The sequence below is a fragment of the Osmerus eperlanus genome, chromosome 10, assembly GCF_963692335.1.
Source record: "Osmerus eperlanus chromosome 10, fOsmEpe2.1, whole genome shotgun sequence".
NCBI classification, from domain to species: domain Eukaryota; kingdom Metazoa; phylum Chordata; class Actinopteri; order Osmeriformes; family Osmeridae; genus Osmerus; species Osmerus eperlanus.
Genome location: NC_085027.1, coordinates 17,256,642 through 17,284,158, shown reverse-complemented (window position 1 = coordinate 17,284,158; position 27,517 = coordinate 17,256,642). Strand labels below are relative to the sequence as shown.

Here is a 27,517-nt window from a genome sequence, read left to right as displayed (position 1 = left end):
TACATTGCAAAGGTGTCAGAACTGAGAGCAGTCCAGTGTGATCTCTCCATCTCTGGATAAACCACTATATTGCACTCGAGGTCCGTTTCCTGCGACCAAAGAGCGACTTAACCGCAACTTAACCCATGGTACCAAAATTAATGTATCCAGCCGACTAAGGTACAACGTCACGGCAACGTTGTCCACGGGACCAAAAAATAACGTAACCAGCCAACCAAGGTACGACGTCGCGGCAACGTTGTCCACGGGTCTAAAAATAAGGTAACCAGCCGACCAAGGTACGACGTCGCGGCAACGTTGTACATGGGACCAAAAAATAACGTAACCAGCCGACCAAGGTACAACGTTGCAGCAACGTTGCCCACGGGTCTAAAAATAACGTAACCAACCGACCAAGGTACGACGTCGCGGCAACGTTGTCCATGGGACCAAAAAATAACGTAACCAGCCGACCAAGGTACAACGTCGCGGCAACGTTGTCCAGGGAACCAAAAAATAACGTAACCAGCCGACCAAGGTACGACGTCGCGGCAACGTTGTCCACGGGTCTAAAAATAACGTAACCAGCCGACCAAGGTACGACGTTGTGGCAACGTTGTCCATGGGACCAACTGGCAACATTCCCTTTATAACGTTGCTACGACTGGTTGGTTTTAGATAAAGTGAGAGCTAAACGTAACCCATTACGTTCTTAGTGGTACACATGTTCTTAATGGTACACTACTGTCTTGTTATGAAAGTGTTGTAATATGAGGTTACAAGTCTGATGCCATATCACAAATTATTTCATCCGTTGTAATAGCCAAGATGGTTCATAAATATTCTCATATTACTGTTACAAAAAAATACTTACAATACAAATTGTAAGTCTGCTAACCTAACTTGTGTTACATAAGAGTTACGCAGTACAAATGTTCACATACTAATAAGTACTGTACAGGTAACTGCTTCAGAAAAAGAGAAAATGTTGTGTTGTGCTATGACTTGGAGTAACCACCAGAGGGAGTATTACAATGCTGATACGTTTTTTGTTGTTGTTTTTTTGTTGTCATTTAGCAGACGCTCTTATCCAGATTGACTTACCGTAAGTACAGGGACATTCCCCCGAAGCAAGTAGGCTGAAGTTCCTTGCCCAAGGACACAACGTCATATTGCACGGCAAGGAATCGAACCAGCAACCTTCTGATTAATAGCCCGATTCCCTAACCGCTCAGCCATCTGACGCCCAGTTTTGTAAAATACTGTACGCACTACGCTGAGGAAGAGTGAAGTAAAGAGAGAACTGAAGCTGAACACGTTTATTGCCTGCTGATTCTACTTTTTCAATGCTAAAATACCACAGGGGGCTACAAAAACATAAGTACAAATACTTATGTTTGACACTAATTTTCCAGAGGGAAACAAAAAAACTAATTGACCCATTTGGGCCAATATAGGAGAACTGTAAAAAAAAAATCCCTGACCTGAAATGAGACGACCAATCACTCTCCTGGAGAATGTGAAGAACCAACATATTAGAAAGCACACACACAGCATAAATTAATACTACATAATAGGAAACACGACATGTTATACAAAGAAAAAGAAAAATACATTAGATACATTTGGTCCCAGGTCCATCATACAACAATTGTATTTAACCTTGGTAAAGGTATGAGGAAGGAAGTGGAGAAATGATTACCAGTAATGTGAGTGGAGCTGGAATCAAGGTGTGTCACAGGTTGCTCAATGTGGGAGGAGTTAAGAGAAGACAGAAAAGATGTACTTGTGATGCAGGTTACATCAGGAAAAAGATAAACAATGACGTTCATCAGAGGTCTATGTGTGCCTATCTTCTTGGTAGTGATCTTTGGCAAAGGTAAGTGGCTTTATTATCTACATGAATTAATCTACATTTGTGGATAATGTGGTCATGTTCAGTGCCATTGGCGCAGTTTAATAGTTTATTTTTCACCTAATGTATTTACAACAAAATAATTTTATAATAATGGGACATCAAAGCAGTGCTAATCTGTTTGTTCATTTAGTTATATGCATGTACAGTACATAGCCATAACAGAATCCTATAAGTAGATGCTGGTTGTTTCTTTGGAACGTATAGCAACCATTGTTTAGACAAAAGATCTGTCACTAATCCTTGCCAATTTATGTTTTACCTGTTTAAATGTAACATGATACATGGCATACAAAGTCATACTTTAACAAACATGACAGTTTCAGTTATATTTCTGAGATTTTTTTCTTGAACTACATTACTGACCTCATGCTCTGTTTATTTTCTCAATCGTAATAATATTATCTTGACAGAATATGTAAAATCTAATAGTAAGAAATAGTATTACTAAAGGTATTTATGAGAGTAAATGTCCTATCATTTCATTATGTTCTATGTAGAGTTAATTAATAGTGTTGAATTAAGTCTTGAATATAATCTTAGTTTACAATGACGTCACAGTTGAAAAACCTGTTTGTTCAGTTTTCTGTATTAACATGTATGTATGTTAGAGACATACATCAAAAAAAGTCTGCGAAAACAAAGTTGCGCTTCACCCGTATTATACTGATCGAACATGAAGGAGAGGTTGAAAATATGTACAAAGATGTGCATGCATTGTCCACTCAAGAACACATGCATTGCACAAGTATTTTGTATGAAAACAAATCAACAAATGTTGATCGATTTCCATGATGTTATTGTATGGGGAATACACATTTCAAAACAAAGGCAGTATATTATGTTAGCAGTTAACACTGATAATGGAGTGGTATGTGTGTGCAGTGATATGTTACTTATGTGTTGAACTTGACAGTGAACAGACAATTCACGTTAGCTGTATCCTGGTTCATGCATCTTATTGCTGTTGTAATTATGATAAATACATTACATTTAGTCATTTAGCAGACGTTCTTATCCAGAGCGACTTACAGTAAGTACAGGGACATTCCCCCGAGGCAAGTAGGGTGAAGTGCCTTGCCCAAGGACACAACGTCATTTGGCACGGCCGGGAATCGAACTGGCAACCTTCAGATTACTAGCCTGACACCCTCACCGCTCAGCCACCTGACTCCCAGATAGTAAATGCATGAACCCCCAAATAGCTGTTCATACATCAAACTAATGAAACACTATTTATTTTACTTGTGTACCCAGGCTCTCACTCACAGCTGGATGGTAAGTCACTCATACAGTAATTGGTAGATTAGCTAGTTAACACTAGCTGAGTACTAAACAGTAGTATGCTAGCAAAGTAGTATGCTAGCAAACTTCATCAGTATGTCTTTCTGTTTGTCAGTGTGTGGCCAGGCTCCACTCAGCTCCAAGATTGTGGGTGGTCAGGATGCCCCAGTGGGAGGCTGGCCCTGGCAGGTCAGTCTACAACGGTCAGCCTTCCATTTCTGTGGAGGATCTCTCATCAATAGCCAGTGGGTTCTGACTGCTGCTCACTGTTTCCCCAGGTAAGGATTTATACAAAATCTTACAGTACAATTTTGTGTTGAACCAAAAAATTTCCTACCCTTATTTGTGATATACTGTACACATTTTCTTTCCCCCGAGGTCCAGCACGCCAAATCTGCAGGTCATCATGGGAGCTAAGAGCCTGGAGCAAGCCAGCCCAAACCAGGTGTCCAGCTCAGTAGAACAAATCACCTGCCATCCCAACTATGATACGACCAGCCAGAACAATGACATGTGTCTGCTGAAGCTGTCCGCTCCTGTGACTTTTACCAACTATATCCTGCCTGTCTGCTTAGCAGCACCTGGCAGCACATACAATGCAGGCATTGTCAGTTGGGTCACTGGTTGGGGGACTATTAATTTGAGAGGTGAGCACTCATGAGGTATCTTAAAATTAGTGCTGTCAAATGATTAAAATACTTAATCGCGATTAATCGCAGTAATGTCGTAGTTAACTCGCGATTAATCGCAATTAATCACACATTTTTATCTATTCTAAATGTCCCTTGATTTCTTTTTGTCCCATTATTATTTTAATGCTTTTATCAACATGGAAAAGTGGATCGGATTGCTAAGTCTTAATGCAAATGTTTTTTTTTTATTGAAAACAACATTGCAATCGCCTGGCTTTGACGAGGGGGCGGAGAATTCGCATCAGCTGTGTGCTTGGCCATCAAGTTGTATTTCAGACTGGATGTGCTGCGATGATAGCTCAGTTCACAACGACAAAACACACAGATCACTTTGGTCTTGTCAATGGAACCATTTGGCAACTTTTTAAAAGTAGCCTAAACTTTCCATTCAGAATCTTATTGGCATCCATTTCGGCGTCTCACACTCGCCATCCACGCAAAACGTAACGTTAGCCGGTGTTACGTCCCAACTGGTTCCCAATTTAACCGGTTCCCCAGCTGTGCGTGCACATATCAGTCTGCCTCTATCACCAGATTCGTTACAAATTCGTTACACAGCTGGGGAACCGGTTAAATTGGGAACCAGTTGGGACGTAACACCGGCTCGCAAGCCCAAACAAGTGTGTGCGGCGTGCCTGTTGTTTTGTTTCTGGTCTATCTAGATCCGGTGCGGTGTTTTCTAACGTCAGTAGTTGTTGCAACAGCATGTGAAAAAAACTACAACGTTTGCTAGGCCAAAAAGAACGTTAATCTCGCAATAAAAAAATGGACACCATTAAAATGGGTTTTCGTTAACGCCGTTAATAACGCGTTTAACTGACAGCACTACTTAAAATACTATAGGCCTACAATTGTATTCTAGGAATACAGGAGTCTAGGAGTCTAGGAGTACCCCCCCCCCCCCCCCCGGGACGCAATCCGGACGCATGGTGTACCCCCTCAACCTGCACGTACCCCCCCCCCCCAGACGCAATCAGGACGCGCGATATGCACCTATCTCTACCAGAAATGACCATTAGACAGTCTCTCGCTCGTTCGAAATACAAAATCCCCGATTTCTGGGAGATTGTACAGCATTTGCGGGCGTCAGGGAGCCGCTATTGAAATGTGGGAGACTTGGGATGTCTGCATTACCATGAGAGTCAAATACATTTTTTCTGATTTTGTAAATTTTCTTAATTGAAAATCCTACACTCACAGAAATGTCAAAATGTTTGTAGGCATATAGTTTAGTGTGCAATTCTAGGAAGACTAAAACATTTGTTTTACTGATACTGGAACTACAATTTAGTATCAGAAATATCCCAATTTCTGCTTTAGAATTATGAATCTTTTTTAAATGAAGTTGACTCCTATCCAGTTCTTAGGGTCTTTAATATTTATGTAATTGTTATGAGTGAACTTTAGTATCCATTCCACTATTTAATATTCTATGTGATATAATCACTTTGTGGTGGTAACACTGAAATTATATTTCATCCCAGAAAAATAATTCTGTACTTTTCATAGATTTTGTCTGTCTCCTCAGTGAACCTTCCCTCCCCTAAGAATCTCCAGGAAGTAGATGTGCCAATAGTGGGAAACAGACAGTGCAACTGCAACTATGGAGTGGGCTCTATCACAGACAATATGTTGTGTGCTGGTTTAAAAGTTGGAGGAAAGGACTCCTGTCAGGTAACTACTGTAACTCTTTGATTATTAGACATGCATTCTTATATTTCTTAAAAAGTAACAACGTTAAACCCTCTCCAGGGTGACTCAGGGGGCCCCATGGTTAGCAAACAGGGTGGTCGCTGGATCCAGTCTGGAGTGGTGAGTTTTGGCAAAGACTGTGCTCTGGCCAATTTCCCAGGTGTCTATGCCAGAGTATCCATGTACCAGATGTGGATCAACAGCATAATCACCAGCAGCCAGCCAGGATTTGTTACCTTCAACTCTAGTGGAACAGACTCTGACCTCAGTGTGTCCTGCCTAGCACTAATCGATAGCACAACAACCACATCTGCCCCCTCCACCACAACCACTTCTGCCCCTTCAACCACCACCACCTCTGCCCCTCCAACCACCACCACCTCTGCCCCTCCAACCACAACCACATCTGCCCCCTCAATCACAACCACATCCGCCCCCTCAACAACATTTGCCCCCTCAATCACAACCACATCCACCCCCTCAACCACATCTGCCCCCTCAACCACAGCCACATCCACCCCTTCAGTAACCACCACCACCCCAACTGTCAAAATCAGTCCTTCAACAAAAGCTCCCTCTTCAACCCCAGCAAAGCGTAAGTATCCCAGGCACAGTAAAACTAATAATGAGCCATCTACAACAAAAAATATAATTAACAACATCAATCCCCTGCAACTTATTGTTTTCTTACTCTGACAATGTCATTGTATCTTAAAAAAAAAAATCATAACTTAGCGTTCTCTTCAACGGACCTACTTTTTTCTATATTTTAGCTGTTGTGTGTGGTAGTGCCCCGTTAAACACCCATACTAGTGGAGGGAGCTCTGTGGTGTCAGCTGGCACATGGCCATGGATGGCCAGCATTCAACAAAATGGAACACACATCTGTGGAGGAACACTAGTGGCAGAAAACTTTGTCATGAGTTATGCTAGCTGTTTCTCCAGGTAAAACTTATCTTTGTAAGTCTTGACAACCCACTTGGGTGTGATTTAGTTGGCAATGTCACTCTGATAAACATGTTGAGACTCTGTTTCTAAAACTACTGTAACTTACAGTACACCCAATGCCCTTGACTGGGTTGTGGTCCTTGGGCGCCTGAAACAGAATGGGACCAATCCCTTTGAGGAGACTCTGAACGTGACAAACATCACTATGAGCAACCTGACAGGCAGCAATTTAGCAGTCCTTCAGCTATCTATCAAACCCACAATATCCAACTATATCCAGCCTCTCTGTGTTGACCTGGGACGTCCAACTTTCAGTACAGGCACTCAGTGCTGGGCAGCTGGATGGGGCATAGGACAAGGTGGAGGTGAGTGAATTCTAATGGTGTCAATTTATCATTGCAATCATAGTGTGTATATTTAACATTTCTGTATATAAATGTGTTTCTCTTGCATATTATAGCTGAGCAAGTTCTTCAAGAGTTTCAGACCTCTGTGTTGGATTGTGGAAATGTTTCTTCCACGGACAATATCTGCACTACTTTTATGGATCTCCAACAGGTACTGAAACAACCAGCATGAATATAGATTATATATATATGTAACCCACTCCCTCTGTGCGTCTGCCGCCTGGTCGAGCCCCTCGGCGCTGCTGCGATACTCTGCGTTGTGTTGTGTTAAGGCCGATTTATACTACTCCGTTTTCACGGACACGGACACAGGGAACGCCCTCTCCGATGTGGAACGCCCTCTCCGAGCCCCTCGGAGAGCTCTACGTGTACCTCCTGATTTTCCTGACGGATCCGCTAGTCCGTCATTTTACGGATACCCCTTGGCTGTGATTGGTCCGTATTAAGAACCGCTTGCGTCAGGGGCGGGGTTGCCGTGACCAACAAGACGAACAGAATCCTTTGACCACCATTGCTGTAAGTTTTTACAATTCATATTTCAGCTAAACAGTACATGTAAATCAGCATCTGAATTAAAATGTGACGTGAAATGGGCAGTGTAGTTGCTGAAAATGTGCTTATTTTATTGATGAAACGGCTAATTTGTAAATTTGCTCTGACTCTTCGATAACCTAGCTAGCATCGCAGTGCAGCGCCACCTGCTCTTCTGGCGGTGAATTGTTTTCAGCACCCACAGCCTTCGGAGTACTATAAATTCAACGAATCCGTCCAACTCCGTCCGTCTGTCTGTCCGTAACGGAATCGGAGTAGTATAAATCGGCCTTGAGACCATTGGAATTTATTCACAGAGAAGGCTGGTTCGATCATCCCTTAACGGAGTACAAACTGTTTTTTTTCTTTTTACTCTTCATTTAGAAATTAATCCACAAAACAACCACTCTTTGCGTAAAAGTAATACAGTGTAAAATAAATAGTTCTGCAAAGCTAAATTAAATATAGCACTCTAACAAGAATAGCTAATGTTAGCCCACCGGCTAGCCACAATAGTTTTGTACAAACCAATTTGTACACCAGTAAATAAAAACTAATTTGCAGTACTTGACCCAACAAACTGTAACTCTACACTTAATTAAGCAACATGTGAACATATGAGCTGAGTGGGTGATTATCAATGTACATATTTATATTGTACATATCATATCACGTTTTCAGCTGATTTACTGATTTCACGTTAAGCTTTAACTTCTTAACTTTCGAGCTAAATATTGTTTAAAAATTTAGAGTTAGCTTAGCCTTTACTAGAGCCGGTAAAAAGACGCTGGCGCCGGTAAATTAGCCGTGCGCTACCCTTGTCCAAACCCGACCGCACTTCTATCCTCGTAGTAAACACTCGCCGCTGCTGTTTTTACGGGGATATTAACTTGATCCAGGATCACCAAACTGACCTACAACGTAGTTATGTCCTCCACAATAAGATATCACGCTTCAACATCTCCAAATTATGCGATAAAATCTCAATTTGACTGTATACCACCACCTGCTGGATGTTTTGTTGAACTCTTCTCATGTCAGTCCCTTGCAAAACCTACAAACATTTTTATCCAAAGAACACCGATGCGTACCGCATGTGTACAGAACATTGAAAACATATCATGTTAATTTAACGTTTATTCAGTTGTCCCAATTAAATTAGAAAGTCATGAAATATGAAGCAATAGTCAATCATATATTTAGAGACCTCAAACATTGAATGGGATCAAAGATAACAGGACGGCTAGCAAAAGACAAATTACTTATGCAAATCTTTGAAAATATGAACGTTTATTTAAATACAAAACAGACAAAAAGAAAATACAAAATTACAGAGGAACCCGCATCGCTGGGTTCTACCGCAGCGATGCGGGTTCCTCCGCAAAATGGCAAAATATTATAAACATGTACACTGTTGAAGATGGAGAGTTGGACAACAAGAGAGCAAAACTACTTCATGTTTGGCCAACAACAATAGGCTGAATGGGGATTGGAACTCATGAGCATAAGGTCACAAGTCAGTCTCTCTATCCTCTCTGCTACACACCAACTGTTGAGATTGTATGAGTAGAAAGGGCAGAGTATGAGCTTTGGTCAGTTTTGGGACAAAGGTTAAGAAACGGTTGACATTTCAAGGTAAAATTGCATAAAATTGGGCTTGGTACATCAGAATGATGTCACCTTGAAGCCAATAAGGTTTGAAAAACCATCAGTCAAAATTATATTTGATTTATTGACACAAACATATTGAGGCAATGTGGACACTTACATAAATACACCCCTTTCAGACATTTTGTATTGCATTTTTCATTCCATTTCACCCTATATAAAGACACATCTGCCTGCACACTATCCCCATCCATGCTGTTTCCCTCTCTCCCAGCGCAGGTCATGCCAAAGCAGAAATGCTGCAGCAGCTGCATGAGGTTTAAATGTTGTCCTCTCAAAGAGTGATTGGTTCATTTTCTCGTGGCCTCGCATCGGGACATAGGCTCGTCCAAGTAAACAGAAATGATTCGTTCATTTCCCGACTCGGTCTTTGGGTACGAGTCTTTGGATCATTTTTCACGTGACCTGCATAGGCTCTGTAGTGGTAGCTAGAGGAAACAAACGATTCATTAATTTCCAGACTTGGTCTTTCTACGAGTCTTTGGATCATTTTTCACGTGACCTGCATAGGCTCTGTACTGGTAGCTAGAGGAAACGAACGATTCGTTCATTTCCCGACTCGGTCTTTCTACCAGTCTTTGGATCATTTTTCACGTGACCTGCATAGGCTCTGGGTCCAGCCCACGTCCAGCTCCTTGCGAGTGTAGCCTGTGATAGTAAAATGGCCGACTCTCTGTTCCCATTAAACTACACGACATGCACACTCAGGGTGACCAACAAGATTATATTAACTAACAAACAATAACATTACAAACATCTAACCGAACGAAGACAACAACTGAAATCCCTTGCATGGCCGTTGTAACCGAACTATTTTCCACAAGTCTTTGCGTTTTTTGACATGCCCAGACATCCCAACTTGCAGAGACTCATTTCCAGGAGGTAGCTCCCCCCCCCCCCCCCCCCCCCCCCGGACGCAATCCAGATGCATGGTGTACCCCCTCAACCTGCACGTACCCCCCCCCCCCCAGACGCAATCAGGACGCGCGATATGCACCTATCTCTACCAGAAATGACCATTAGACAGTCTCTCGCTCGCTCGAAATACAAAATCCCTGATTTCCGGGAGATTGTACAGCATTTGCGGGCGTCAGGGAGCCGCTATTGAAATGCGGGACACTCCTGGACCTTCCGGGAGACTTGGGATGCCTGCATGCCGCACTGCATGCTGGGTACTCAAGAGCGCTGACAGCTGATTATCTAGCTGTGCTCCGACTGCGTGATATGACAAGGTGCTAGTGACGCGCTAAAGTCTCCTGCATTAAAAAGTTCTGCTCGATTAGCAAGCTATTTTTACTAATGTTTTGTTAGCTATTGAATGGTAATGCAAGCTAGCTAAAAACAATGTTAGTTAGCTTGGCTAAACTGGTTTTCATAGCAACAGAAATCAACAAATCAGATCAGTCGAACTTTATTCAGAAAGAGGGGGATCTGTATTTTTTACTCTACTCTTAACTCATGACTATGTTTAACTTAATGTCTGCACCTCTCTGTCACCAACTGTCTCTGGAGTGGAGGGTGGGGGCTTCATATCCAACAAATTACACCCCTGAACTTTTAAAACAGATCTAATGGCCTACTACAATTGTAAATACAATTGGGCCTCGATACAATGTCATCTAATATTTTCTGCCCATTCTGCACAGTTTTTGGGGACTTTCCACACCAGCACCCTTTGCCCAGTCCCTCTATTCTGCCCTACTACATGTGTTTTCCAACACCAGTTACAACCAACCCTGGGCAGGGTCGGCGCCAGAGAATCTTTAATACAGGTGCTGAGGAGGTGCTAGATCATTGACAGGGGGAGCTGCACAATTATATATACATAAATACTATTAATAAAGAAGCAGTACTTCTCTTGAGTGGTTTTTATTCAGATGAATAATCATTGGATTCAGGTCAAAAGTCTATCACTTGAACTGGTTTACATTTAGACTTTCATCAAAGTAAAAAATGCTGGTTTGTCCTTTTTCATCAATGTCGGCTAGGGAGTCAGGTGGCTGAGCGGTGAGGGAGTCGGGCTAGTAATCCGAAGGTTGCCAGTTCGATTCCCGGTCATGCCAACTGACGTTGTGTCCTTGGGCAAGGCACTTCACCCTACTTGCCTCGGGGGAATGTCCCTGTACTTACTGTAAGTCGCTCTGGATAAGAGCGTCTGCTAAATGACTAAATGTAAATGTTGCACAGCAGTAGAGTAGACTGGGGTTGAAGTGGCCCGAATTCACCATGTCCATTTTCCTGTTTGTTAACTGGATTTTGGACCACAGGTAGGCCCAATGGTAAATATCCAGACTCAATGGTCATTCCCCCTACAGGACTTACTTGTGATACGCGCTAATTTTCGTACATTTCCAAAACTTTGAGTTTAGCATCAGAGGCTGCAATAGCCGTTTGCAGTTCTAGAGTTTCTCTTTTTGTTTTTAATTCAGCCTCCTGACGTTCAATATCTTGCCTTTGTTTCAAAGCTGCCGCCTGTGCAAGTAATGTGGCTCTCTCTATTTCAGCTTTGAGGCGCACTGAGGATGTGCTGGACACTTTACTTCCGTTAGCTGACCCACGCTTTCTGCTACTACTGCTTTTAGCAGCGGACACCATTGACACACTGTCTGCTGGCTGAATGGTTGCGTCACATTCTTTAGCTCGTTTCGCGCGTTCTTCAGCTGCATTTATCCCCGTTTCCACATCTTGCATGAATCCACGAATTTGCATTACTTCAGGCTCATACCATGAACTCTGATCGATTTCTAATTCTACACCATGCCGTACATGTGTTAAATCATCATTTATTTTGCACAATTCTTCTATGGAATCTTGATAATCCAGACGTAATTTTTGTTTAACTCTGCTAACGTTGGCATCGTCTTCCATCAGCCGTTCAAGCTCGTTAGCTTGGCTAGTTAGATGACCTAGTTTAGCTTTTCTAGATTGAGTTAATCTATGCACCTTTTCCTCGATAGCCTTCTCAGTCATTTTACGTTCTCTTTTTTTACAAGCTAGCTCTTCGTATTCTTCTTGCATAATAGCAACTTTCCAAAATCATCCAGGCTAATTTTTACTAGCGTTTCGCTAACACGGCTAATTTCCGGTGCCTTTGTGCTGCTTTCCTTTAGCTTTCCTTTTGCTTCCACAATGCGCCATTTTCCACGACATACCTTGTAGAACGTTGTACGTAAAAGCAGTCCACAGTTTCCACAATCCTTGTCCTTTCCAAAGTCCAGTTTCCACACAGAGATGAAAAGGATTTTTCTGACTAAATTTAGGGTTTTCCAATAAAACTCTTCCTACACTGGAGTCTATGGTTGACGCGTGTTCTATGTTCTAAAGAGAAAAAATGTTCCACCGGAGTTGTCTTGGATGATTTATTTGTTGACACTTTTCATCTTAACACATTGACACAACACGGTCAGAAAAACCGTGAGACTCCTAGTTTTTTTGAGCCATACGAAAACATATATACCACCCAGCTACGGCAGCGCAATTAGCCCAAAAACAATTCCCTTAAAGTTACAGGCACCAATTACATCAATAAAATATCAATGAAGTGTAAATAGCAATTATCAAATATGAACCCAACACTAAATATGAATAAATCAACAATCATGAATAATTGCGTTCCAAAAACATTAAATAGGCATATGGCACCTACACTAAATATAGCTGCAAGCAGCGATGCGGGTTCCTCCGCAAAATGGCAAAATATTACAAAAATGTACATTGTAGAAGGTCAAGAGTTGGACAACAAGAGAGCAAAACTACTTCATGTTTGGCCAACAACAATAGGCTGAATGGGGATTTGAACTCATGAGCATAAGGTTACCAATCAGTTTCCCTATCCTCTCTGCTACACACCAACTGTTGAAATGTTATGAATAGAAAGGGCAGAGTATTAGCTTTGGTCAGTTTGGGACAAAGGTTAAGAAACGGTTGACATTTCAAGGTAAAATTGCATGAAATTGCACATGGTACATCAGAATGATGTCACCTTGAAGCCAATAAGGTTTGAAAAACCATCAGTCAAAATTATATTTGATGTATTGACACAAAGATATTGAGGCAATGTGGACATTTACATAAATACACCCCTTTCAGACATTTTGTATTGCATTTCACCCTATATAAAGACACATCTGCCCGGCCCGCACACTATCCCCATCCATGCTGTTTCCCTCTCTCCCAGCGCAGGTCACGCCAAAGGAGAAATGCTGCAGCAGCCACATGTGGTTTAGATGTAGTCCAAAACTTACCTCTCACAATCAATACATAACAACAACAACATTGTTTTCAAACTTTCTCAAAGACGGCTTAGACCAAATTTGAAAAACACATTTTAGTCTACCCACAATCAAAAATAGCCTCATATGCAACTGGCTAAGGTTCACCCCACGTACAGTTCTTTAAGAGTATAGCCTCTGATAGTAGAAAAGCCGACTCTCTGCTCCCATTAAACTACACGACATGCACACTCAGGGTGACCAACAAGATTATATTAACTAACACACAATAACATTACAAACATCTAACTGAACGAACATAACAACTGAAATCCCTCGCATGGCCGTTGTAACCGAACTATTTTCCACAAGTCTGCGTTTTTTGACATGTCGCATTGCATGCTGGGTACTCAAGAGCGCTGACAGCTGATTATCTAGCTGTGCGCCGACTGCGCGAAATGACGAGATGCTAGTGACGTGCTAAGGTCTCTGAGTCTCCTGCATTAACAAGTTCTGCGCGATTACCAAGCTATTTTTAACTAATGTTTTGTTAGCTATTGAATGGTAATGCAAGCTAGCTAAAAACAATGTTAGTTAGCTTGGCTAAACTGGTTTTCATAGCAACAGAAATCAACAAATCAGATCAGTCGAACTTTATTCAGAAAGGGGGGGAAGGCGCGAACAAGTGTAGGGTACAGTAAAAGTGAAATGGAACACCTCTTTCTGCCTTGAAGCTGCGTGCGCATCATCATCAAGACCCCATCTATATGTAAAGATAACATCCAAGCTAACAATTTCGCCAAATCTGACTGCAGCTTTGTATGCCATATGTACTGTGTTATGGTTGTTTGAGTTAAACAACTTGCTAAATGAATTAAATGTCTGTTAAATGTCAAATCCAACTATAAATGTATAAAAGAGAGAGTTTCAATCAAATCTTAATTATTTTTAAACCTAGAGGTTTAAAAGGATTTGCCTAAACTGACATGCACCAACTCGGAGCACTGGGTTTCAACATCCATTTACACATTTAGTCTCTATTTTTTACTCTACTCGTAAGTAAGTAAGTAAGTAAGTAAGACTTTGTTTGTATAGCACACATGGGCGTAGATTTAGGGGGGGAAGGTACTAGTCCCCACCAATATTTTAAGATAACTAAATTGTCCCCACCAATATTTTAGCAAACTCCTTTGTGCTGTAATTTGGATCGATTCCGAAAAAATATTTTGCACAATATATTTGCAAAACTCATTTGTATTATTGTTCGTCGCCCAGAAAAGTGAAAATACATTTTCAAGGGTCCGTGTACCTTGTGGCCATTGGTTTTTCTAATTTGCAACCCGTGTTGACAAACGCAAAATAGGGCCGTAATATCGTTTTGTCACTTTAGTAAATCGAATACACATTTAAGTATAACGGCTTGTTTTTGGTTGTTTCTTTTTTTTTTTGAATAATGAAATAACCATATAACACAAATGGTATAACGAGCCATTAATCGTTGTTTTGATTATTCCACATCCTTTATGCTGATATCTGCAAAAGATGAAAAATAGGCTCGTAATATCGATTTGTCCATTTCGGAAGTCAGAACCAGATGATGGGAAAATGCGTGGTATCCGTTGTTTTGTTTTATTTTGGAATAACGGAATAACCATATAACACAAATGGTATTACGAGCCATTTACTCGTTTGTTTGATTATTCCATATCATTTATGCTGGTATCTGCAAAAAATGAAAAATAGCCTCGTAATATCGTTTTGTCCATTTTGGATGTCAGAACCAGATTATGGGGAAAGGCTTGGTTTCCGTTGTTTTGTTTCATTTTGGAATTACGGAATATCCATAAAACACAAACGGTATAACGAGCCATTTACTCATTTGTTTGATCGTCCGTATTATGCATACTGGCACAAGTGAAAAAGAGAGAGGTACACGGACCCACAAGGTACACGGACCCACAAGGTACCTTCAAGTTATCCAATGCGCCCTCGAGCCTGCGAGACAAGATGATGTAATTTAATTGGCTGAAGTGGCAGTCAGGAACACTTCGTGAATCTTGACTTGCAGAAAGAGCTGTCAGTAGTCTGACACGGTACTAAATACGCCAGGAAATAATAAAGCCTCATATTAGTATTTCATTTGGTCTCAGCATTGATATTTTTGACCCCTTTCTGCTTTGTAGATAGGAAAATGTCACCCAAAAAGAAAATATGTATCAGAAGTTTTTTCACCACCCAGAGAGTAAGTAGCTAGCAAGGTTGTTGTTAGTTAGCTAGTAGGAAAAATACCCACACAGTGCAAACCTGCTAGCCTTACATCGCCACCCATTCTACAATGGAAACATGTTTTGAAAGTTGTTAGTGTAGTAGAGCATGTAACTTTTGCTTGTATTAAATCTATCCCTAGCGTCTGCAATCTTTCGACCAGTGTGTTAGCAGCAGCTGGTCTTGTTGAAGCCAGAAGGATAAAGCTAACCTACCCACATAATGGGACCGTGCTAGTTTAGCCTAGTACCAGCAGCAGGCTAGCAACTTAAAAGTGATATTAACTGGTAATAAGTAGGCCTATATAATCCCTTGGATAGTAATATGGCTATCCCTGTAATCTTGACCAATGTCAGAAGACAACTAAGCATGGTTAGTTAAATTGATGAATTACTGTGCAGGAAAAACAGCACTCTGAAGCTACAGATGTAGAGCAGGTTGGTGATGAATCAGCATCAGGGGTTCAGGTGAGAAGTTGAATTTGTCCATTTTGGTAAAGATTGCATTAAATTGCTGTTTTTCAGGGATGTTTAGACAATGTTACCTATGAATGTTATCATTCACACTTATACTTGTAGGTAGTAAAAAGGTGCTATAAATTGGGATGCCCAAATATAAATCATTATTTCATTGCTCAGAAGTCCAGTACAGATGATGTACTGGACATGGAGGGGGGGGGGGGGGGGGGGGGGCGGCGTTCAGTGTCCCTACCAAAGCTGAGACCAAACTGACGCCCTCGATAGCACATTTCATACAAGCATTGTAGCTCAAGGTGCTTTACATAAAATCAATAAAAACAATAATACAAGTGATAAAAGTAATAATTAAAATAGAAAATTATAGAAACAATAATATAACTACTAAAAGTAGTAAAACCCTTCTGAAATAATGACTATGTTTAACTTAATGTCTGCATCTCTCTGTCACCAACTGTCTCTGGAGTGGGGGCTTCACAGGGTGTCTACAGGTATAAACAAGTTAAATTTAAGACTTTTTAAAACCTTTTAATACCACTTCCAAATGAAATAAAAGACCAAACTTACGATGGAAATACAATTCAAAAGTGAAATATACAGTAATCTTTACAAGTAAACACTGATGTCTGTTCAATATGAACAGCAGTATGGTAAAATGACAATAATTGGTTGAGTTTACGAACATTGACTAAATGTGTGTAATGGGAAAGTATGACACAAATGTAATTGCTGTCCTAAATTTTATTTATTACTACACTACGGTGGAAATGGTGGTGCAGAAACTAGCAATTCCATGAATCCCATGGAAACAAAGGCAAATGTGTGAGATGTACTGATGTGGAGCACAAATCATCAAGAAGCAGTAATTCTCTTGAGTGTTTTTTATTCAGATAAATAATCATTGGATTCAGGTCAAAAAGTCTATCACTTGAACTGGTTTCATCACTTAAGACACTCAAAGTCAGCAGCTTGGCATGCTGGGACATGGAAAGGATTAAACATTTAGACTTTCATAAAGGCAGAAAATGTTGATTTGTCCTTTTTCATCAATGTCCTCAAAAAAGCAATCTGCAGAGCCAATAGACACAGTAGTCTGTGGGGTGACTGTCTGTCTCTGGAGCACGTGCAGGCAGGCAGGGCAGGCCAGCTGGATAAAGCGGTCTTGGAGTCAGGGCTGAAGAGAAGCTGTCCAGCTAGAGAGGGGGAAGTCCAGCAAGGGGTCTGTGTTGCGGGTGACTGTCTGTCTCTGGAGGGCTGGCAGGCAGGGGCAGGCAGGGCCTGCAGGCATGCAGGCAGGGCAGGCCAGCTGGATGAAGCTGTCCTGGGGTCAGGGCTGAAGAGAAGCTGTCCAGCTAGAGAGGGGTAGTCCAGCAAGGAGTCTGTGTTGCTCTCAGCATCCTCTGTTGCAGTCTGTTGAGCAGGCCTCTGCATGACCCTCCAGACCTGTCAAAGTGAAGAAAGGATCCATGTCAGTTGTGAAAAATGAAGCTTTTCCCATCTAAACTTGATATAGACTTCAGTTTTGACTGTGAAATGCAGTGGCAGTACTTGAACTTGAATGCAAATGTGTTGACCTGATGGAGACCCATGCAAAGTCACTCAAAACACAGGTTCGATTCCAGGCTCTGGCAAGAGTATTTAGCTCTAAACTGGTCAACATACACATCTGACCAAAGACCAGCTCGACCCTGTAATCACTGATTCTGACTGCCAGAAACCTTTAAATAGGCTGACCGAGTGAAACTAGCCTGGCTAACGTAGGTCGCTTTCTCAGGCAAATGACGAGGGAAACAGGATTGCTTTGAAAAATCCTAGATACTGGCTATCTTCTGCAGGCTCTTGTCTACAAAAAGCAGTCCTCCCTGACGTTTTTGGAGTAGAATTTAGTGAAATACAGTCACTGCCAGTGAGCGAACCAAGTCTAACTCTGAGGCTAACGTCAAAACAATGCACTCTCACTCAAATTGCAAGTTTTCCACAAATCACAAAAATAATAGGACCATCTGGCTAAAAGCACAATTCCCACATCTCTTGAGGCTGCCCTGCCCTTTTCGGGGGTAGAATTTACCGAACTGTAAATAAAATGGTGAACATGATGCAACCAAAACATGGCTGACGCCTAAGCCTATGCGGTCTCCCTGGCGTCCGAACTCACTCCAATTACAAAGACTTTCACGACCCAAATCAAAATTCTGAGCCTATAGGTCTGTGGGGAATCGCTTTTTCTCCGAAAGGCTGCCCTCCTCAACTTTTGGGGTGAAGAATTCGCCGAGATGCAAAATGGTTCACTAATTATAAACACAAGGGAAAAGCTAGCTACTTTTCGAGTTTGGTTTTCCGTCACTTCAAACTCACGATCTAAAGGTCTAAAAGTGCCCAAACCTTCACCATAATTCAAGAGTAGTGTACTTTTACAAACCCAATCATTGATTCTATCTTAAAATGTGTAAAAATAGGACTTACCGAATGTGGCTGCCTCCAACACGGCTATCAGGCGATTCCAGTTGAAAACAACAATGGCCGCCGAAAAATAATTTATATTCGTAATGGCGAGCTGCGATTGGAAGCAAAATGAAACAGGAGCTAAAAACCGAGGGTGGGGGCTTGGTCAGCACACAATTATCATAAAGCATGTGTGTGTGTATCGCCATGCTCGCTCGTGTGTCAAGGGGCAGGATGAGTGTGTGTACGCTGTGGAGCCATTCAATTGAATTCATATATGAATCATATATTGACATATCAAGGTGAAATTGCATATGGTACTTCAGAATGATGTCAACTTGAAGGCACTAACGTTTGAAAAACCAGTCAAAATTATATTTGATTTATTAACACAAAGATATTTGGACATTTACATAAATACACTTCTTTCAGCCATTTTGTATTGCATTCCTTATTCAATTTGACCCTATAGAAAGACATGTATTCTACAAATCTGTAACAAATTTCAAGTCGATTGGATCTATGGTTCATGAGGAGAAGGGTTTTGAAGATTGTACAAAATTACTTTACTTTTATACGCTATATTACTGAAAACCAGATGCAAAGCTGTTGACTGATTAGAATTCCCACTAAAACATAGAAGAAATAAAGGCCAAATGTGGAAGTCCAGATAGATAAGGTTTGAGTGCAAGAGAGAGAAATATGTGTGTAGGTCTCTCCCATGAAGGACTACAAAGCCCAGATATTGAGAACTACACGCGCCAGACATAAGGGGACAGATTTATGTCCTTAAACTCAGTATCCCTGTGCAGCTGGGCCGCAAGGCCTCACGAGGGCCCTGGAAGAGGAAGACAGAGGAAAAGTACTGGCAATGTAAATTCTGTGACAATTGACCAACCGGGTGTGAAATACATAAATGCATCTGTGACCAGATATAATGCACCAATGACAAAATATAACAAAATAATGGAGAGTAAATATATAAGCGAATGTCGGGAAAAAAATTCCAGTCAGACTCCGGGGTCTACTCATGTTTGTTGGTATCAATCCTTTGTGTTAGATTTGAATAAACACTTTGCATCATACTTTGCTGCCGTTTCTGTGCTGTTTTAAAATGTTGATATTGGTTAAAGACTTAGATTATTAATTCGACGACAATATTGCCGTTCGGCAAGCACACCCAATAACAATGAACTCCAGTTACACAGTCAGAGTCCCAATCCAAAGTAAGGACTACAGTCCCAAATACCTCGCTCGCTTGCAACTTGCAGCTTTAATACATTTATTTTGCTTTGTTTTCCCATTCATGTTTCTCTTTAGGGTGATGGAGGTGGACCTCTGATGTGTCTGCAGAATGGTGCATGGTTCCAGGCTGCAGTGTTGACTCTGCCCATCCTGTCTGGTAGAAGCGCTAACACACAATCGGACAAGGCATCAATCCTGTCCAACCCCATACAAGTGTTCTCCAGAATCTCACTCTTTATGAACTTCCTTGAGACTACTGTGACTACCTTCCCCAGCCGAGCCTCCATTAGCACCACTACAAACATCTCCAACATCAGCAACAGTACAACTTCAAGTCCCACACAATCTAACAGTCTGAATACAGGAAGTAGTGCAAGTCTGGTCCAGTCTTCCATCTGCTTTCTTTTTATTTCTCTCCTTCACCTCCCTTTGTCACTTACTCAAAGCTGGTGATTGGGTAGCCCCCTTTATACTGGACTGTTGGATGGTGTTGACCAACAATATTCTTTCTGACAAATCTTGTATGCAGTATGGAACACATTGAGATCCCCTTATATTTAATATTGGTTTATTATCATTTAAGAATTTAGCTTCCTTCAATGAATTGGTTCATAAAAGTGACTTGATGTCTGTAGTTTACTGGGCTTGATTATTAAGTGTAACTACAACTACTATCAAAGTCTTCGGTAGAGCATGAGGAGGGAAACTGGACTCCCGTCCCATCCCAGAAAAATATTCCCGTAGCCTTAAACTTCAACCACAACCCTCCTGTTCTGTGACTTTTTTTTTCTCAAAAGAATTATGAAGGGGTGCTGTCAGCTGGAACTATGAGCAGCCTGCTTGCGACATTCACAAGCACTCCTGAGTTTTCCCCTCCCAGAAATTCAGAAGGGAGCCAGGAACCTTGGTGGGTTCCTTCATGTATTTGAGAATTCCTTGGCGGACACATTTTTCCATAGGGCTTTCCAATATTGTCCTTTTTCCACCTCCACACAGCTGGCAAATAATTAATCCCGACAATCTGGGGCTGCATGTGGGTCTTCAAGTCTCCCAACAGTGATTTTTTTTTCTATTCTATGATATATATTTTTTGATGTACGATTAATGTATGATTAATAACTCATGGGGTTAGGGTTATTCATGTTTTGTTGGTCATTCATGTCGTCGTCGTCCCCCCCCCCCACACACACACAAAAAAAAGTATAAAAAAACTTTGAAAAGTGTCTGGAATCTACTCTTTCTTCCTCGTAGAAAAGTACTGGATTCTATGAATGTGCAAAAGTTCCAGGCCATGAGCATGGCCCAGAGCAATAGAGTAGAAAGAGTTCGGTCAACAGAAGTTCAAAATGTTTTATTGTCACGTGATTCACAAAGACTTCAGATAGTTCCAGAAGTTCTTGGCAAGAAATTTGAATATGTTAATATGGAGAGACTGAACACACTTTTTGATAAATAGCAGTAAATAAATGCATTGATTTACAATATAACAAACTGATATGTGATAGTTATATCAATGTTTTGTGTTTAAAGTAAAAAAGGATTAGTGTGAACAAATTGCCTAAAATATGTTAACAAGGCATGTAAAGCTAACACAGAGCCATGTAAAGAGATATTTCAATTCTATGGCTCTGGGCTAACGTTTCATTGGTTAAAGAGCCTGTGACTGTTTATTGCTTTGAATTCCATTTATCTTTTTTTATAGTTTCCAATTTTAGATAATGACTTATTGATATCAATCCAAAATCAACTGAACTGCAACATAGGTTAATATAGACAGGTAATAGTAAACAGAATCACAAAGCCTAAAAACACTCAACCCATAAATTGTGTTTTTATTTCCTGTTTTGATCAAATATTCACTCTAAATCCATATCAATAGTAGCCTGACGTTGTCATACTCATAATTCTAGTCAGAATATGAGTCTGAGAACTCTCCGTTGGGCTGTGACTATGGGGCGTGTTTCAAACGAACCTGGAAAACAAATGCCTCTTCGCTCAATTGGATAGATCTACAACCAATCAGAGCAACGTAGTATGTTAACTTTGACCGAATCCCGTAGGAAGGACGGCAAGAACATATTTTCCATCGACAAATGCCTTGATTGCGTTTCTCTGTTCCTCTTTCAAAATTAATGCACTGTCAATGTCTTCTAAAACAGACTCGATGGCAGAATCATAACATCCCAGATCTCCAGCGGTAGCCATGGTCGTGGGTGATTACGTTACTGTTGATATCTGTCCATCATCATATAAAGCCCGCCCTGGCAATTTCATTGGTCCGCCCAGATTCTGGTTTTCTGTAGTTGTCCCCAATACGAGACCCTCCAGACCCAACTTCCCGACCAAATTTTTTTGTGGGCGGGACGAAGTTGGGCTGGCAGCCAGGCTATATCAATAGCAGTGTATTAAAAAAATGCTCCCTTCCTTATACTAGCTCATACTCCAAACTGGATATAGGCTTATTCATTTCACCACCTCTACCCACCACTCTATAATCACACGCCCCAATGTTACTTTTATCTAACTTAACTTCCCTCACCCCACAAAAAAAATCTAGTTTAGAGGCCTTTTCGCTAATTCCACAACGTTGGATGAAATAGCTTTAAGACAAAATAATTTACAATAGACGTGTGTTCTGAACATATATTGGGTTAAAGTAACCCAGCATGTTAGTGTTGGGGAAATCAAGACGTCCGTAGAAGGTAGTAGAAAAAGGAGTCAGGAGACAAAATATCTTTCAACAGCTCAAGGTAGCTCGATGGTTTATTATGGCAAGGCAGTAGCGCATTCACAAGACATACGAAAAAGACAAAAACCAATGCCCCAAAACTCATGTTTTATAGGCTAAATGAGAATAATCCCCTGCCCTGCATAATAATGACGGCACTATACTGCAATGTTCTGGACTTTCTTGTCCTCACCCCCCTTCCAACTTGCGTGCATTGCTTTGGCCAGTGAGGATGTTGTACTTCTCAACAGCTGAATCACCCATCTTTCAAGTACTCCCCCTCTAATGTCCCAGGCCTATGTCCTTGGATCCCATCATATTAGACTCTGCTTCTCTCTCTATCTCTCTCTCCTAATTCGGGCCTGGTTCAGCACAACCGATCACTATTGGCAATGATAGTGGTCCCTTGTGACGTAGATTTTGGTAACTTCTCTCCAATTCTCTTCCCCCTCACACACTCCTCACTTTCTTGACAGGCCCTCTTGAGCCTAACGACCCCACCATAGGCTGTTGTGCAATAACAGCCTATTTTCCTCATACTATCATTTCTTTTCCCACACTTCATTTTGCCAATTCAAGTCCCCCACCAGACATTCTCCTTGGTTTGGAGAAAACCAGTTTCAAGCGGAGTTTATCAACTGCGCAGTGATTTTCACCTACGCAGTTAGGAGTCAGCTATTTTAGGCCCCAGAACCTAACCTGGGGTTACCTTCTTCTAGTTTGCCTTGCCACCCCATAATCAATCTCCCACTACATACCCCCCTCTGGGGGTTACCCAACCCCCACATAAACACAAGGAATGATTATGCCCTACCATGAACTTAATACAACAGAATAAAATATGAGAATATAGAAAAGATATAAAACACAAAAAATACAATGGATACAAAACAATAATACTGAAATATAACCAGTATCTAGACATTTAAATATACTGTGCCGTGCCCATTAACAAATACAATATTGTGTGTTTGAACAACCCTAACTCAGTTGGTCCGAATAGGTGTAATGTAACAGAACATCATTGTTTGGAACAATGCTCAGGCACTAACTAAAAATCCCTCGTGAGGGATATATGGTTTCAAGCAGAATAAAAGCAGATTTATTATTCAGACAATCTCTCCAGATGAAGACCAACCAACTGACAGGTGGTTCAGTCATGTGTTATGTAACAGAACCTTGGTCAAAACCAAAATTTGATTGTGCACAAGATTTCTGGACTAAAACCCTGTGGATTCAAACCACCTTCATAGGGTAAAACCGTGAAATCCTGTCCTAGGCAATGAGAGGGCCAATCCCTCTCACATGTGCCAAATACAATACAACTGTGTATATTATCACAAAAGCAGTCAACTGTATTGTAATGTGGTGCATATAGAAATCAAAGAAATAATAAAACAATCAAAACGGGTCGTCATGCATAACCTGAGTCTAGCAGTTCAGTGGACCGTAGATGAGGCCACTTTGTCTTTCAGACTTCACCCCCCTCAGGGGCCCGATATCCGTCTTCAGCCTGTACTTCACTTTGTACTGTCATTTTTTCATTCACTGTGGGATACGGATTAACATATTTCTTGTCCCGGTCAGAGTTCAATTGGGGGAAAGAGTCAGGGTTAGACGTGTAACGCAGGGCGTGAACCACAGCCATGCTGGAGGCGAGTTGGGAGGCCACAATGAAACGGAAGATAGGAATGCAGCAGCACATCACTACTAATAAAATAGAACTAACACTACCCCAATAATCATCCCTACTTTTGCGAGCTGGAGACTCCACGAGCCCCACTCCAATCCCAACCAAGCCGAACCAAGCCTTAGCTCCTGCAACCTGACCATGGCTACGGTGAAACCTCCATTAGCTGCAGTGTGGTCCGGTATATAGGTACAACATAACTCCCCGATGTAAGCACATACCCCTCCCTTCTCAGCTAGAATCCAATCTAGGGCTTGCCTATTCTGCCATGTCATGGAGCTGGTGGCTGTCAGCTGCTCCCCAAGGGCTAGCCGGGCATCTTCTGAATAGTTGATAAAACGCTGCTGATTGTAATACAGATAGTTTATCCACTCAGTGTTTTTATTCATGCTTATCCATGGGAGCAGCGACTCTAACCCAGCTGTGACCACATTTCTGGCTTTATACTCTTCGGGGATCCCTCGGGGCTGGCCTATGGAATCAATCACTACTCCGGGGGTATATCCTCTCCTTACTCTACTGCTCCCCTCTTTCTTTCCTTCCCCTGCGGTGGGCCTAGTGAATTTGACAATATCCATTACAGCCTGTACCCGAGCACATATTCCCCCCCACCCGATAGGAAGGGTCGCCTTCAACCCCATCGCGAACTCACATAGCCAGAAATGATCAGCTACTACTTGCGTTTGGAAATGATAGGGACATGTGGGAGGAAAAGGTCGCTGAGGACCGGGGGGCCCCTTGGTCTTATTAGCTATTCCATCCCTTAGCTTGGTGCAGTTGGCGTCTACCTGCCACACATATTCAGTTCAGTCGTGGAACCTTCCCCACATATACCTCCCCTGTCTTTTCATAACACTCTAGGGCGCCATCAATTGTCAGCTTGATGCCATGGGGGGTCCCCACATCGTCCTGCAGAGAAGACAACCTGATCTTTTCCGCCATATATTGTTCTTGCGCACTCTGAGGCACCCCTTCTGGCCGATACTCATTCATACCTACGAACTCTTTGGACCCTAAGAACGCCAGACACTCCGCTGCACATAAGGGTCGGTAGGGTAGTCCTGCATTCCCTGAGGTCCCATGCCACAACTTCAGATACCTATGACACTCTCTCCATCCGTACTTTGTGGACACCACCAGTAATCAATCAGGCCTGGCCTTGGTGCACACATAACATCCGCTCATGTCATTCATCCGCCCTGTGTAAGAGGCCCACTGATACCACTGATTTGTTAAAGCTTGGGTGTACAGGTGTCCATGATCTGGCGCCACCACTGGAGAGAGGAGTGTTGGGTCTACTCCTGTAGGATGCATCTCTATCCCATATGTATGCCCATGCTGGTCTGTCCACTGTGGCCCGAACCTTACTTGTATCTCCCATAACTTGACTCTCATCTCCTCTGTCATCCTTTCTATCCTCCTCTTGGTCCACCCAATTTCCTCCTTTCACTACCTCCGAACACCTTCTCTCCTCACAGGCCACAGTGATATCCAGACTGAAACTAACATAAGCTTTCAAATTACACCATTGGTAGGTTTTAAAGTTACATTCAATTACTTTTACTGGTTGGCATTAGAAATTACTTTAGTTATACATTCATAGAAATATTGCTGTGCATTCCTTCCTCCACTACAATCCCCTGGCTCTCATTAACCTCCACCTCCTCCTCTTGCCACAACGTGGTAGGAGAAGAGTCAAGCTGTATGTAAGTTGATGGCCAGGAACTCAAGAGGTTGAATCTCTGCTCTCCCGGCTGGCCTGGTAGTTCCTCCGGGCACCAGCTCGAGTGAGCCATTCGTTGACCTTGAAGGGGGACTAGTCACTAGTCATCAGGCAGTTGTTTCTTTAGCCTGCATGGCTTCCAGCAGTTGCATTGCCTGGTCTGCTGGCAGAGACTGATGGTGTCTCTGACTTTAACTATGCCTCGGCCCTCCAGCACAGAGATTTTCCAGAATCAGTGCAGATCTGGTTCCTCCAACTTGGTCCTCCTATCAACTTATAAGTCTGGGATTTTGGAACACTTGGAATAAACAGTCATATTGTTTTTCCTTTCCCCAATAGTGGCTTCTTTTGACTTATTATTGTTTGAATTCATTTTTTACTTAACAAATCCAAATGTTATTTCCCTTATGATATACCTTCTTATAATATACCTCCCCCTGCGCCCTGGCCTAGCCATGCGCACTGAGGATTATAAGAGACAATAAATCAACAATTAATCCCTAACAATTAATCCTTCATAAACTCTCCAAACGTTGTCAGGTCCTCTGACCGCCCCCCTCTCACCCCATAACTGTTTCTCAGCTATGGTAACTGATTCATGACTCTCAGCAGAGTAACCTCAGCCGTCAACTCTACACCTGTCATCATGACAGCAGCAGGGGTGGCCCTCGCTGCCTATTTTCCCCTCTCCTCTGCCACGCTGTTACCAATAGTCTCTAAAATGTTATCCGTTTGTGTGCCTTGCACTTCACCATAGCTATTTTGTGGTAACATCATGGCCAAGATTAGATAAATTTCCTAGGCATAGTGTTGTATGGGGGATCCACTAGTTTGTATAAATCCCTGGTTTCCCAGAGGGATCCAAACATCTGACACACCCCATAGGTATGGCAGAATCTGTAAATATAGCTCCTATTTTACCTTGGGCCGATTTCCATGTTTCAGTTAGTGTTAGCAGCTCCGCCGACTGAACTGACCACTGTTGAGAACTTGGTTCAAACAATATCGCGATCGGTACCCTATTTTCATGCATCTGCACCACTGCATAGCCAGCTTCCAGCCTCTCCGATTCTCTGTAATAGGAACCATTTATAAACAAAATTTAATCAACACAGGCGAGTGGTTCTACGCTCAGGTCGGATCTTCATTTAGCATACTCTGCGACCTGTGTTTCACAATCATGAGGCTCATCCTCATGCAGACATGGTATGCTGTCTGCTTGATTTTCAGTGGTGCATGCTCTTATCCCTACATCAGGATACCTCAACATAACGAAGTATGCTTTAATGCTCAGTTCAGTTAATACAAGTTTCACCCCTCTCGATCAGGCCTGCCAATTGATGTGTATCCGTCATTATCCCATGCCCCATAATGATGACAATGGCTCTCTCAGACATTTAATTGAGAAAGCCTTCGACTGCTACCCACCCCTGTTATCATAGTGGGAACCTCCTCACTACTCTGACAATACTACAGATTAGTGAGCTACGGGTTGTTTCCTCCCCCCCCCCCCCCCCCCCCTGATACCTGGGTGAACATAGCAGTGACATAGTGACGGCGGCTTAAGTAAGTAAGTAAGACTTTATTTATATAGCACATTTCATACAAGAATTGTAGCTCA

General features: G+C 42.0%; 1 protein-coding gene across 3 annotated transcripts; it reads left to right on the top strand.

Annotated features, from left to right (window-relative positions):
• Nucleotides 1-1,751: 1,751 nt before the first annotated feature.
• On the top strand, nt 1,752-20,978 carry LOC134028243 (serine protease 27-like). Of its 3 annotated transcripts, XM_062471681.1 has the most exons (10): nt 1,752-1,858; nt 3,152-3,172; nt 3,294-3,456; nt 3,557-3,825; nt 5,399-5,544; nt 5,623-6,157; nt 6,336-6,507; nt 6,619-6,875; nt 6,971-7,068; nt 19,831-20,978. In XM_062471681.1, the coding sequence occupies exons 1-10, from the start codon at nt 1,801-1,803 to the stop codon at nt 20,206-20,208; spliced, it is 2,097 nt and encodes a 698-aa protein (XP_062327665.1). In that variant the 5' UTR covers nt 1,752-1,800; the 3' UTR covers nt 20,209-20,978. The 3 variants fall into 3 exon arrangements, with proteins under 3 accessions (XP_062327665.1, XP_062327667.1, XP_062327666.1); XM_062471683.1 differs by lacking the exons at nt 6,971-7,068; nt 19,831-20,978 and having other exon boundaries at nt 6,336-6,522; nt 6,619-6,750; XM_062471682.1 differs by lacking the exons at nt 1,752-1,858; nt 3,152-3,172 and having other exon boundaries at nt 3,254-3,456.
• Nucleotides 20,979-27,517: the final 6,539 nt, after the last annotated feature.